This window comes from Cryptomeria japonica, chromosome 6 (assembly GCF_030272615.1).
Source record: "Cryptomeria japonica chromosome 6, Sugi_1.0, whole genome shotgun sequence".
Lineage (NCBI taxonomy): Eukaryota > Viridiplantae > Streptophyta > Pinopsida > Cupressales > Cupressaceae > Cryptomeria > Cryptomeria japonica.
In genome coordinates, this window is record NC_081410.1 from 387,359,186 (window position 1) to 387,374,937 (window position 15,752).

The following is a 15,752-nucleotide window of genomic DNA, read 5'->3' on the forward strand; positions in this document are numbered from 1 at the left end:
CTTAAGTAAACTTAAATGATAAGGCATAAAAATGACCTAATAGTGGAAGTAGCTAGGTAATATCCCTATTACACCAACAATTATTGCTACTTGTTCTTTGATTCATCTTATTGATATGGCTCAAATTGAAATACTTCATTTCATCAATTAGAACAAATATATTCAATATTTTACTAAGCAATAAAACAAGTCTCGTGATCCTTACTTTCCTTAAACTGGCCCCTTTGGTTGCTAGCCCTTTACTCACAAGCATTACTCTCACAAAAAATACAAACTCATTTTTTTGTAAGTGATCCTTTAATCATCATCATTTTCATGCTCTGAGCACAGGTTCGTAGAGGCCTGGGCGTCGCCATTTACACAGCCCATTTTGGGCTCCCTTGCGGTCGTCCTCGCTGGTTATGTGCCAGCCCTTGGTACTTTGTGCCCGTGAACTTCAAAATGTTTTAAAGAATGTAAAACACAATGGTTGCGAGAAAGGGCAACCCTTGTACGTTCTTCTATTCAGCGATGCGAGAGAATGAGTACCACTACATACACCATTTGCGTGACAGACAGAATTATTACAAACGACTCCACCGTTTTCTACACAAACATTCAAACACATAGTAAATGAAATCTTCTCTTACCAATGGAAATAGGCGTTCATTGTATGGAAGATAAGATAGAATGAATTTCTGCTTACCAGACGCGAGTTTCTGCCATGCAAGCGCACTTCATTCCCCCGTTCCCCGCTGCGGCCGTGTTTGTCACACCAATGATCAGTCATCTTCCTCTATTTGTAGCTCTTATTGCTGTTGACGGAGGCCCGGGCGTCGCCATTTACACAGCCCATTTTGGGCTCCCTTGCAGTCATCCTCGCTGGTTATGTGCCAGGCCTTGGCACTTCGTTCCCTCGTTCCCCGCTGTGGTCGTGTTTGTCACACCAATGATCTCCACAGGTTCGCTACAGAGGTAGGACGTCGAATGAGAGGCGGGATTTTGTAAAGAGGCGGGATTTATGAAATGACTTGGTCTTTTCTTTTTTTTAAAAGTAATGCACGCGGTCATCGGAATTTCGACGAACGCGGGCACTTTTTCTAAAAAAACCCTAATGTCATTGCCAATTTCTTCTCCGTCGAAACCAAATGTTGCATTATCGTCGGAATTCCGACGAAATCGGGCATTTTTTCAAAAAAAATTCAAGTTTGATCACAATATACCTTCTCCGTCGGAAACCTCCATCGGAATTTTAGGCTAAATGTATTAGTGCATGTGCAATGCTTTATTTAAACCACCCCTAAACTTTGGTTTCATATGAACACAATTAGTGCTTTGAGTAACTCCTTTCCATGAATAAAATTGAAGATATTAAAAATAAATGTCTCGAAGAGATATCAAAATTAACTGAAAATATTGTAGTTGCTTCTTGAAAATCAACCTTTAAAAGGTCTTTCATTTCACTTAAATAAAAAACCATCAATATCTCATCACTAAGAACTTGATCAAGCAAATATCACAAGTCACAATTCAATAATACATTTCCTTTTTCCCCTATAGATTAAATTTTGGCCCCATGCTGAGAAAGAAGTGAAAAGTAGAATGAAGGATATGATATTCTAAGGAGAGATGGTCTTAGCTCTTAGTGCCATTGATAATTTCAATTGAACCCAATATTTTCCACTCATGTTAAGTGAGATGGTGTAATAATTGAGGTGACACGAATACCAAAACCATATTGAGGAAGAAATGATAAATATTAAATATCCTATGCCTTGCACCAATAGGCTATTCGAAGTATCAACATTGTTAGGTATCAATTAAAATAATTTCATGGTGATCTACTCCATAGTGGGTATGATGATCTTCCACATTGTTTTCCTTCCTATAACAATGAATAATAGAATGACTCTAGAGAGTTTGATATTGGTTATACCTCTCTTATAATTGTGAGTCCCATAATTCCAAATAGCATTGAAAATAATCATATAGTTAGCTTTTAGCTTCTTTTTATAGTGAAGTTATCCCACATTTAATGGCAAGAAGGAGGCTAAGAATTAGAGCCTTTACTTTTGCTTCATTTTTTTGTCATGGAGGTCAGATGAACTAAAAAGTGAACAAATTTTTTGATGACAAAAATATTTCTTGAGACTTTGAATCTACCATAAAAAAAATGTCACTATAATTAAGTTTGATAATCCTCAAAGATAAAAGAGAAGTCCGAACTCTAGATGCCTTATAAATGAGATAAATTATATACAATAAATAATAATTATATTAATCATATTTTGATTGGATAAACATTATCACCTTAAAAGTAAATAAAGGTTTCCAAAATAAAGATTACCATTAAAAGATATGAAATTTTTATAATATTAGGAAATAAAGACGAATTTCATGAGAAACAAATTTATTGCATACCATTATTTATTAACATTTAAAAATTAATGAAAAATAACATTTTTTTTGAAATTATAAAATTGAAAATAATGATAAAAATATTATAATCTTATTTTCTTTTATTTCTAAATTTCTTATGGGTTGTTTTATTAAGATTCAAGTGACTTACTTGTCATGAGTATGAATTTTCTACTTAGCACTCATTACATTTAGGTGATGTTTAAGAGATGAAATATAAGATTTTTTTAGGAGGTCACTCTGGTATCATTTGGAATGAAGAGTGCTTAAAAATGAAGTTTCACCCAAGATTAAGTTCACTTGACTTGTTATCATATTTGTAATAAATTTTTCCATGTTCATGAAAGATACGTTCTTATGAACCACTACTCATTAGGAATATAAGTCATGCATTTAGATGATACTCATATGAGTGAAGTATCAAGACTTCTCGAGAAGTCACTCACCCTAGTACTACTTTGATATTCTAGCATGCTTAGCTATGAAGTTTCTCCTAAAATCAAGCCCACTTGACTTACTATATTTACAATAAAAATTATTCTATACCCATGAGATATGTGTTCATATGGATCACTATTCCTGAAATATAAGTCATACATTTAATTGATACTTATAGGGATCTGAAATACCAAGTCTTCTTAGGAGGCCATTTACCTTGGTAGTACTTTGACAAAAACATGCTCAGTTGTTGAGTTTCCCAAGATCAAGCCAACTTGACTTCTTTCTGCATTTATAATAAATCTCTCCCATATTCATGAAAGATAGGTTCTTATAAACCATTTCTCATGAAATATAAATCATGAATTTAGGTGGTGCTCATAAAATTAAATTATCACTTGAATTCTTGAGAGGTCATTCACCTTGATACTACTTTGATCAAATCATGCTTAGCTATGGACTTCTTGAAATTAGTACCCATCACAATACTACTTTGAAAAGAGTGTGCTTAACTATTTAACTATGAAGTTTTTCCCAATATCAAGCTTACTTGACTTGTTATTACACTTAAAATAAGATTTTTTCACTCATAAAAAAATTCTCATAAACCACAATCCATCATTTATACATTCAACTAAAAAATTATACAATTAAATCATATCATAACAACTAAATCATGCCTTAACAACACATAACTGCAAAAATAAAAACACTGCCTGGTTAAATCTTTTTCTCCTTTAAAATACCATTCTAAAAAACTTCACTTCACTAATTCTAAAAAAAAACTTATTAAAAGCAAATTATCCATACAGCTTTCAATAGTATGACATACTCCAAATTGATTCTCGAGAGAACAAAAGCATATATACACAAATATATAATATGACAATTCTTAATAGAAATTGTTGTTAAAACAAGAGTTATTACATAATTGCAGCACACACAAAACTATATAGATAACCCACAAGCAAGATCAAGCTGGTATTAATTGATCTTGCTGTGGGTATGCCCACAATACTTTATTATTATGTAATAATGATGATGATCAGGCACTGTGGCAGGTGCATCCATTGCAAGTGCAAGATGGCCCACATTTGCAGTCGTTCTCACCCATCTCCAATCCAGAGCTGAACACCACACAAAATTCATACCATGAAAATTAATATCAAATCTAACTATTACAAAACTATACACAGAAATAGAAGAAAAAACCCACCTGATGTTGTAGTTTTTCTCAACAATCTCCACACCAAAGCTGTTGCGCTTCTTGCTGCCATCAACCCACAATCGTACTCAATATCAGAATATCAAACCCCAATAAAAAATAACTTTACAAAAACTAAGGCAAGATAACTGAATTTCAATCTACTGTGAGAAACAAAGGCTAGAAAAGTATGGAAATACAATAGAAAGAAGTTATAGGCTTACGTGCACTGGCTTTTGTCAGCACAGTCACAGTTATCACAGGTAGAAGACATGCTGGAAATCGGAAAGAAGCAAACGAAGTTGTGTTGTGAATATGAATGCAAAGAAAGAGCAAAATGAGTTGATATGTGGAAATGGGTAGGCTTTGCTTATGATTTATAGAAGGTTTTGGAGGAATGGGACCATGAAAATAGGGCAGTGATGATAATCAAATGGGCGGTGGAAATGAAGTCTTGGTGGGGTTGGATTGTGTGTTATGCACGCTCCCCAACGTCCAACTCCAAAAAGAATCTCTATAATGGATGATTGTCCTAGAGCTTTCATAAACCAGCCAGTCTCGTAGCAATCAATTTTTTTTTTGGTTTAGTCAAAGTGATATTATTTTCCATTCATCTGAATATCTTATTTTAGTATTTTTAATTTTTTTTTTTATATAAAGTTTTAGCAAGTTGAGTATGTGATGGTAAGTTCTTTATTATGCTGTTCACAAAAATTCAAATTTTTGTAGGTACAATTATTAAGGGATGAGGTTTGGATTATGCTCTCGGTGACTTTGAGAGAGTTAAATCCTTCAATCAAAGAGTTATTAGTTTAGATTTGTGTTCTTGATATTGATGGGTTTGAAAAATTCAATAATAAGGTAGTTAGAAACCTTTTAAAAACCTTTTAGCAAGTTGTGATTATACTTATCATGTCTTATAGATTCTGCTTATTGGAACTTTTTCTTTGTTGTTTGAAAGTTTTTGATGGAGTGCTCATTACAAGGAGAATTCAAGAATGATCTATATACTTTTAGGAGATACATATCTTTTTGAGTGTTTAAACAATATTTAAAATCCATATCGACTATTTAATTTTATTTTGACATTTTCTTAGTAGCTTATATGCATGTCAAAGTCGAGACAAGATGTAATGAAGAAAATTGGATAGTAGTGTCTTTTCTGTTATGTTTTGGGCCCACCCACAACAATTAAGTTGCCCTTGATGTATTGACTAGTGTACAAGATGAATAGCTTGAATACATGTTGACAAATAACCTTACCTTAACATGTCTCTATCATCATCTATCTTTAGAACCTAGATCAATCTCCATATTTGACCATTCATCACTCTAGTTTAGAATGGTAGGTGCATAATTAACCTAGGTAAATTTTGCAATCATGGGTATGAATTCTAAACCTTCAAATTAAATTTCTTAATTTAGGCACATGTTTCCCTTTCTTACTAGCCATGAGTTAATAAAGTGCAACTTATTTTAAATTGCATGCTAAGATGGTGTATTTAAGTACTAACTCTAATTCAAATGGAATCATCAAGGATTGATAAAGAAGAAAAAAAGAATCTATTAAGCACATCTAAAGTGTAATTATAAACAATATAAATTGTAACATTAGCATTGTATCATCATCCTAAGAGCATATTGATGTAAGCTTATGTGTGTGTGTGTGTGTGTGTACACACACACACACATACACAATTTCCTGTATTACATTTTACAATCATTTTAGTCATCCTATTGCATGTTTGTTTTCACCCAATCTTTATCCTCATTCTCAATTTATGTTTCCTTGTTTTTCTCGTCTTATCTTGCCTATATTAATTTCACTCCATTATGTTGTATTGCTCAAAGTTTAAATTACTTAAGATAAAAAAATAAAATAAAATTGGGTGAATACTTTATTTGTAATAGAAAAGTGATATCAGATATGCCACATTACACTCCTATTTGTAGAAGGTGCCACTACAATACACCATGATACACCTAGCATGCACACCAATGTGCTAAGCATGGTGAATCAAGTGGAAGGATTCTCATGGGCTAGAATCACTGTGATAAACTTATCTAATGGGATTTAGAAAACCCTAAAACCTACCCTTTAGGTCACTCTCTTAACATATTGAGTTTATAAATATGGTATGATAGATGATGATATTGATTAAACTTCTTCTTTAATATAGAAGTGCAGTATACCCAAAGTACTACAGGTTCATTGACATCTCTATTTGTTATGTTCCCATCACACATTTTGGTTAACGCCTTCATAATTATCATGTTTAGTGTTTCACTTGCTCCATTAGCTTGTGGGTGATAGGGGGAACTCTTGTTATGGGAGCTACCATAAAGCTCCGTAGTAGTTCTTTTATCATCTTATTCACAAAGAGTTTGCCTTGATCACTTACTATACTTAGTAGACATCCACACGTTGTAATGATATTCTCATATAAGAGCCTTGTGATAGTCTTTGTGATACAATCCCTTGTAGGTTCCGCTCCATCCACTTTGTCAAGTACTCTACTCTTGTTATAATGAATCTTGCCTTCAAATGCTTTGTTGGTGGGTCAATAGGTCCAATGAAGTCTATGGCCCATTTCTCAAATGGATTCTATGATAATACTAGTCTTAGAGGTATCTCATCTCTTACAGTAGGTCTCCTTACCCTTTGAAAAATGTCATATCCTTTTGTATACTCCTTAGCATCTTTATGTAGAGTTGGCTACCATAATCCCGCAAGTTGCACCCTCCTTGTTGTTGATTATTTGCAATTATGTCCCCCTACTATTCCTTCATGTGCTTCTTTAAAAATTTATTGTCTTTCATGTAAATATATACCACTTTTCTCAAGATATCATTCCTTCCTAAATGGTGTAGTTCTCCTTCAGCCAATGTATATGGTGCAATCCTTCACACTAATGATTGTTTGTCTTGCAATGATATGTTTTAAGAAATTCTCTGGTAGATAGTAGCATATAAATGTCTTTTAGTTCCTTTACTACCACCTTGATGTGGAATAGATGTGTATTAGGGAGGTCTTTGCCTTGAGACTTTGTTTCTCCTCCTATTTTTATTTGGGATGGATAATCTGGTCCTTGATTGCTTTTCCCTAGTTTTAGCATAATCTTGAAATAAAATTCATGGAACAGTAGTAACCATCTATATGTGCAACCATGTGTAATCAATTTGTTAAGTGGATATTTTAGTGGTTCATAATCAATAAATAATGTAAATGGTGTGGAGAATAGATAATGTTTGTATTTTTGAAGTGCATAGACCATAGCTAGTGCCTCCCTCTTAGTGGTAGTGTAATGCTTCTTGGAAGTAGACAATTTCCTATTGGCAAATGTGATAGGACGGTCTTTGTTCCCTTTTGGTTTTGTCAATATTGATCCTATATGGCAATGCTAAAACAATCTATATGAACATGAAAAGGATTATTCCAATCTAGAAATGTAAGGATTGGTGCTTTCACAATATTTTGTTTCAAAGTATCAAATTATTTTAGAGCCTCTTCATTCTAGGCAATACTCTACCCATTATTCTTCTTCAAGTTATTCTGGCGGAACGACAATTCTAGAATTTCCCCTTATGAATCTCCTATCAATATCTAATATATTCCAAAAATTTCTTGATTTATTTCATACTCTTAGGTGGTGGTAGGTTTAGTATCAAAGAAACTGTCATGGGATCCACCATAAATCCTTCTTTACAAATAATCTGGCCTAATAGGGTCCGAAATGGTAACACAAACATACTTTTTTTAGGTTTAATAATATATGCATTCAACCGCACTTGTTTAGATAAATGTGTAGTACCTGTATATCATCTTTTACCAATTCATATATTGTCCAATCATCTCGAAGTAGACTTTCAAAAAAACTTTGGATGAAATCCTTAAATGTGTTTATCATTATTCTGCTAAATATTGTAGGTACATTCTTCAATCCAAATGGTATCATTGTAAGGATCCCCATTTTATGAAAAAAGTGTTTTTTGACTAGTTTCCCTCCTTTATGTTGACTTGGTTGTATCTAGGGAAGCCATCAATAAATGAATATATCTCTCTTCCTACTATCAATTCCAAAATTTATTTTGTAAATGGAGTGGGAAATGGGTTATGTAAGCAAGCTTTATTCAGTTTCCTAAAATCTACACAAATACTTATCTCTTTGGTCTTCTTGTTTTGGATCACCATGAGACTTATCCATTCCACTAGTTTGATGATTCCAACAGCTAACATCTTATCCAATTCTATTTTAACCTTCTTCTCCATGTTGGGATTCAATCTATAAGGTCTTTTCCAAACCGATTTAGTTCCTTCCTTTAGTTCAATTTTCATTACCCCTACTTCCTCCTTAATTCCTTTCATGCCTGTAAAAGTTATAGGAAAGAGATCTTGGAACTTTGAGAGGGTCTCCACCACTTGAGCTATCACCTTTTCATCCCAATAGTCTCCTATTTTTATCATCTTGGGGTCTCCTTCTATCACAATGTTTTCTTCTTTAAGCTTGATCAAGTTATTGTAGTATTTCTCTTCGTGTTTAGTAGATTTTTCTATCTCCATTTTATCCATTTTAATGTTTAAATCCTTTCTCTCCTTATTGTCTTGTTGTGTCACATAGTACATTATCTACTAGCTCCATCTGATTCTAGATCTAACCATTCAATATATTTCCACATCCCATCTTCCTTTGGGGGCAAAGATGAGGGTCTTGGTACTACTATCTCTTGGTCTTGGTCCAGGTTGAATACGATCTCCTTCATTATGAGCATTATCGTATGTATTTGTGGGTCTTCACTATAAAAGGGAATATATATGTCAGAAATTTATTGTTATTTCTTCCCATGTTTTTGTTTCCCCTCTTCCCCCCTGATTGATGTACCATGTTTGTGATATTGGTGATAGTGTTCAATAGAACAACAAAATGTTGGAATAGCTAACATCATCCCCCTTTAGGTTTGGGACATGGACTAACTACCTCACATGGATCTGTCTATCTCTAGCATTTGTATCAAACGTTAATAGGTCAATCTTTTGGCATAACAAAAAATGTGCTCCAAAAAAAGGCATCAAAGTCGGGTCATAGGTTTGAATCCCCTCAGGTGATGTTGAGGGGGGGATTGATGGACTGATCTCTAACATCCCCCTTCAGGTTTGGGACATGAACTAACCACCTCCCATGGATCTATTTATCTCTAGCATTTGTATTAGACATTAAAAGGTCAATCTTTTGGCTCAACAACAAGCACATTCCAACATAGAATGCATTAATTGTTATCACATTTATACTGATCCTCCCACTCATGTATGTACATGTATCTAGGTGGTCCTCTAGTAGGACATCTCTTGTATTTTGATATATGTTTGGGTACTCTCCCTTATAGTTTTATTTTGAGATTACAAAAATTAAAATAATATGAAAAATAATACTTAATTTTATTCTCCCTTCCTCTCCAAGTAAATATTTTTGGTAAGGAATATTTATTAAAATTAAAATGATCTATCTCTTATGAGTATGAATGACCCATTTAACACCCATTACATTTAGATGTTGACCAAGGATGAATTATCAAGACTTTTGGGATGCTAATTACTTCTTTGACTAAAGAATTCTTACCAATTCTTCTAAAGATTAAGCCCTCTTGAATTGTCATAATATTTGCAATCAATTTCTCCCATAAACATGAAAGATTGGTTCTTATGAACCACTATCATGAAATATGTCATGAATTTAGGTGATACTCATAGAGGTGAAGTGTTAGGATTTCTTCACAAGTCACTTACCCTAGTGTTAAATTGATAGAACCATGCTTAGTACTAGAGTTTCTCCTATGTGATTAAGCCCACTTGACTTGTTATTGCATTTGCAACACATTTCTTCCATACTCGTGAATTATTAATTTTTTTATGAACCACTACTCATAAAATATAACTCGTACATTTAGGTGATGCACATGCGGGTGACGTGTGACGACTTATTCTAAGGAGGTCAATCAACTCAATACTACTTTGAAAACAACATGTTTATCTATATATTTTTTCATTAGATTAAGCCCATTTAATATCTTAGATCACATTTGTAATAATATTTTTTCCCATATAAATGAAGGATGGGTTCTTACAAATCACTTCTCAAGAAACATAAGTCATACATTTAGGTGATACTCATAAGGTTCAAGTATTGGGAGTTATAATGAGGTTATTCACCTTGGTCCTACTTTGATAGAAGTGTGCTTAGGTATGGAGTTTTTCCCAAGATCAATTCCATTTGACTTGTTAATACATTTGTAGTAAATTTCTCCCATACTCATAAAATATGAGTTCTTATGAACAACTAAATACGAGTCATACATTTAAGTGATGCACATAAGGACAAAGTATCATGTACCACTTTGATGAAAGTGTGTTTAGCTATGAAATATCTCCCAAGGTCACAGTTAATTAACTTGTTATTCATAAAAAATAGATTCCTATAAATCACTATCCATTATTTATACATTTAACTCAAAAACTATATAATCAAATCTTGATAAACACAACCTTTTCCTCCTTTTTACAAACCATTCTAATTAATTTCATTGTTTGGACAAAAAAAAAAATTATTAAAAATTAAGCACCCTTTTACTCATAGAGCTTATAAGCTTTCACCAGTATGCCAGACTGCAAATTGATTCTCGAGAGAACAAAAGCACATACTCAAATATAAAATATGACTATTCTTAATAGAAATTGTTTCGAATACAAGAGCTATTACATAGCTGCAACACACATAAAACTATATAACTATATAGATAACCCACAAACAAGATCAATTTGGTGTTAATTGATCTCGCTGTGGGTATGTCCACAATATTAGATCTAGATGTATACTTCCATTATGGAATTATAAATGATGACGATGATGATGATCAGGCACTGTGGCAGGTGCAACCAGTGCAAGTGCAGGATGGTCCACATTTGCAGTCATTCTCACCCATCTCCAATTCAAAGCTGAACACCCCCCACAAATTATCCCATCAAAATTAATATCAAATCTAACTATTACAAAACTATACACAGAAATAGAAGAAAAAACCCACCTGATGTTGAAGTTTTTCTCAACAATCTCCACACCAAAGCTGTTACGCTTCTTGCTGCCATCAACCCACAATCGTACTCAATATCAGAATATCAAACCCCAATAAAAAATAACTTTACAAAAACTAAGGCAAGATAACTGAATTTCAATCTACTGTGAGAAACAAAGGCTAGAAAAGTATGGAAATACAATAGAAAGAAGTTATAGGCTTACGTGCACTGGCTTTTGTCAGCACAGTCACAGTTATCACAGGTAGAAGACATGCTGGAAATCGGAAAGAAGCAAACGAAGTTGTGTTGTGAATATGAATGCAAAGAAAGAGCGAAATGAGTTGATATGTGGAAATGGGTAGGCTTTGCTTATGATTTATAGAAATTTTTGGAGGAATCTCATAATGCAAATGGGGCCAGTGATGGTAAAATGAGTGATGGAAATGAAGTCATGGTGGGGTTGGATTGTGTGTCGTGCACGTTCCCCACCGTCAAAGTCCAAAAGGAATCTCTATAATGCATGGTTGTCGTAGAGCTTTTGAAAACCTGCTAGTCTCATGACCAATCAATCACAGAGATATTTCTACTTTTATTTTTCAATTATATGTTGTGCTTATCTTCTCCCATAAGAGTTCAAAAGTAGGATTACTGTCATTCATGTTCAATGAATGATCTCGAAGGGAAAATCTGATTGTTGTAGGCTCTTTCTAGGAAGCTCTGGTTCCGTGACTGAGATGATCTCTTGTACTTGGAACAAATGGAATTTTCTTTGAGATAAATGTATCATTGATTTTGTGTTGAGAGATACATTTATGTTTTTTTAAAGGATTAAAGTTTATGCTTGTAATGGTGAAGGGGACACATTAATGACTTTTTTTCTTTTATGTTTTGGATTCTTGTGATTACTGTTTTTAAGTATTGATTGATGTGCAAGATGATGTATTGTGTATGTAAGTAGTTAGGTAAATATCTTATTTTTACATGTTATTATTACTATTTATGTATAGGATTCATATTCAATTTTCATGTACAATTGTGAGGCATCTTATTCAGATTTGTTGGTACAATATTGTAGTCATGGTTTTAAACTTCAAATTTTCAATACAAATTTCTTAATTTGGGCCTATGGTTCCCTTCCTTACTAGTCATTATGAGATAATTAAAGTGCAACTTATTCCACATTTTACATTAGAGGTCTATTTATGGAGTAGCCTAATTGAAAAAGAATAATAGAAGATTAATCTAGAAGATAAAAAAGAATCTATTGACACATCTAATTTTTTTGATGAGCAAGTGTCTATATTACTATTAAAAGAAAAAATATTACATGTATTAAAAAAAAAAACTGGGTGGAAGAGATTAAACACTAAAGTCCAAATGGGGCTTAAGCCCATAACAGATAGAACCAAGTCAAAATTGCTAAGCAACATGAGTTATATCATTCGAGAGTGCCCCCTACTATTATTTGTTTTTCCTCATACATTAGCAAGTTCCAAGTTATCCAAGGGAAAGTACCAATAAAAAACAATTTTTTTTCTTATGTAATGGTGTAAAATTATGGTTTCACCAAGTAAGATAATAAAACCACTAATCTTACTAAATTAACCATATTATTGAAAGAGGGGTAAATCTAATAGATCTAGCCATAATTTAGATAGGAAAAGGGCTGCAATACTAATTTGATTTACTTGTTTGTTTGCCACCCTCTTTTAGCTCAAATTGGATTTGTATTATGAAGTTTAGGGCTAAGCAATAAATAATTAAAGTGTATAAAAAATAACAGAGTGCTACAAACATCAGATAGAGCCACAAACATAGATCTAAGTAGAAAGATAGGATAAGAACCTATTGCTAAAAGTTCGCGCAAAATTGTCAAGATCATGGCAGTAGGATACCCTAATCCTGCAATTCTCTAATAGGCAATTGGGATTTTTTTTTGGATCAAGGAGATGCATTGGATCCATAATTAAAAGATTGGGCAGAATTCCTAGGATTGTGGTGGTAGGTCACCTTGGTCCTCCACTTTTTGCTCCTTCAAAATCTAAACCTGTTTGTCATCATCGTCTCTGTTAGAATCTTTGATCATAGCTCCTGAATCAACTCTCTGCACACAAAAATAGAGGAAGAGGGATTATGGATAGGGGTTTTCCTTGGGTTAAACCTCATTAGAAATTAACCTTGAAATTGAAATGATAATTGTAATGGAAATATAATTGAGTTGTAGCAAGATGCTTTCCTTCTGAGGGAAAGGCTAGCTTTGAAATTGAATGCTTATAATTGAAATGTATACCTTGATGAAGCTTGCTAGAATCCTCACAAAAGGGTTTTAGGATGTCATGTAGAATATCTTCATAGAAGTTTGATCATGGATGATATCTTGAATGGTTGAACTTGACTTCACTCCTCCTTTAATTCTTGATGGATGCTTGATGACTTACTCACTTGAATGAAATTCACTAGAGTGTAATTTAACTTAGATTAGATGGCTTAGTTAGATTTCAAATGAGATGGGTAGGCCTCCTTTTATACCAAACTGTCTGAAAACTATTTGAATTTTCGAAACAGGTTGGCATAGGACCTAAATTCCTGTTCACTTGAAGTGACCATTATGAGGACCAAATTTGGGTCTTGATTAAGAGGACAAGGGTGCTTTGACACCATGGTCCTAAGCTAGGAATAGGGCAACCTAGTGCCCTGGTCCCAAGAATTAGGAAACAACTTTGGGGAAGAGACAAAAGAGAAAGTGAAAACGGAAGTTTGTGGTAGGCATGAGCAGAATCAAAGCAATCATCGAGCATCAAAAGGTAAAATGCCAAGGTGAGTGTGAAATTTTATGCAGATAAAATTTATGATGCTACATTTAGCCCCCACTTTACCAGGTATGAGACTAAACCCATACTCATGGTAAAGAACAAAGTCACATTGAAAAACTTTCACCAAGATACTAAAGAGACAAGACATACCAAGCCCCTGTAGAAAGATAAATCAAAACCCTTTGCACCCTATTGATAGAGACAAGATACTAAAGATACTGTTTGCGTATAGATTTGTCCCTCTAGAAATATAAATCAAAACCCTTTGGACCCTATTGATAGAAACAAATATGGAACAAATATATGGAGAAATTACTAATTAAATTAGCAACTTTCCTCTAAATTTTAGAGGTACAACTCCTTCTTATGATTTGATTGGGGTTTTTAAATGGGGTATGCTTTTAACCAAAAAGCACGCAAGGCAAACACAAACAAAATGAATGAAAGAATAGAGTTGATAAAGACACAAACTGGTAACTCAAAGTGCATTTATTCATTACACATGATAAACGACTATGAAAAATTGACAGATGGTGTAAATGCATCAACACTCAAAGTTATGCAAACATATACATCCATAACATAATATGTAGATGAAACCAAAGAATTGATTACAAATCTCAAAATAAATGGTAACCAGAAGAACATTCATGAATACAAAGCTTCAAACAGTTCCCATGCTTGAAATCCCATTCAAAAGCACAGTCTCCGTTTTCTGCATATAAAATTATGCTTCTAAAAAGAAAACATGTTGTTACTTTCCATAACTTAGATTAAAAACTCATAAAAAATGATAAATGATCGATTATCACTCATGCATTGAAGTGCAAGGGGGATCATTCTCCTTTTTTGTCTTCCGCCTAAAGCTATATATACATAAAAAGAAAATAGCTCCCTAAAGATAAAGGTTTCTGGGAAAGAACCATTTTTACTATAAATAAAAATTCAAAGCTACCTTAAAGCACATGTGGCATTACATGGGTTCATAATTCAAAGCCAAAATTGGAAACCTATCTTGACTATTATAACCAATACTTAAATGGCAGGTGGAGCAGGATTCCTTCACATGCCAAGATCCATCCGAAGGAAGGCATCATGTCTTTCGTCTTAATCCTCCTCTTCAAGAACAAAATCATCTGCATGTATTCAACAAAGCTATGCTTGCATCGAAAAGCCAAGTTTATCAACCCAACAAGTATGTCTTCTTGTAGATTTTCAGTGAATTTTGTACCTGGTTGCATTATCAGTGCGGGATCGTCTCCTTGGAGTACCATTTTTACACTTCAATTGTTGAACTAAACTAGTTGTCTAGATTTCTGGATGCAATAATTTTTACTTGTAATTGACGGTTGTGATTACCAGATGACCTTTCAATCTTTCCCAACAATGTCACTGTCTCCCTATACCCTACAAAACAAGCTTTTTTCTTTTGCGCAAGAGCACATAATCCGAGGATAATATCTCCTTGTTCGTTCTCTGGCCAATACAAATCAGGGTTAACTACAAGAAATTGATCATTATGGGGTAGAATCATTCTGAGAAGAATAACTCATGTTGATATGTTACTTCAAACAACTTGGAAGATCATAATGAACAAGTGAAAATATATTAAATGCCTTCGATAAGAAAAAAAAACATCATTAAATGCTATAACTCATGTCACTACCTTTGTTTGTCTTTCACTATTTAATTAGACATTACAAAAACATACATTTAAATATTAAAAGGATTGGGTCTTGGGAAGAGTGAAAAGCATGGTGATTGGCAAGTTAATATTTCAAAGCACGATTCTGTAAGTTTCCGAATCCTCCGATACCCCAATGTAAACATGACT

At 33.5% G+C, this 15,752-nt stretch overlaps 1 protein-coding gene across 1 annotated transcript; it reads right to left on the reverse strand.

Annotated features, from left to right (window-relative positions):
- Nucleotides 1–10,730: 10,730 nt before the first annotated feature.
- LOC131876612 (uncharacterized) lies at nt 10,731–15,452 on the reverse strand. The gene is made up of 4 exons (XM_059222051.1): nt 15,255–15,452; nt 11,329–11,503; nt 11,117–11,170; nt 10,731–11,027 (listed from the first exon to the last, which is right to left on the reverse strand). Exons 1-4 carry the CDS (start codon nt 15,450–15,452, stop codon nt 10,921–10,923), a joined length of 534 nt encoding a protein of 177 aa, XP_059078034.1. The 3' UTR covers nt 10,731–10,920.
- Nucleotides 15,453–15,752: the final 300 nt, after the last annotated feature.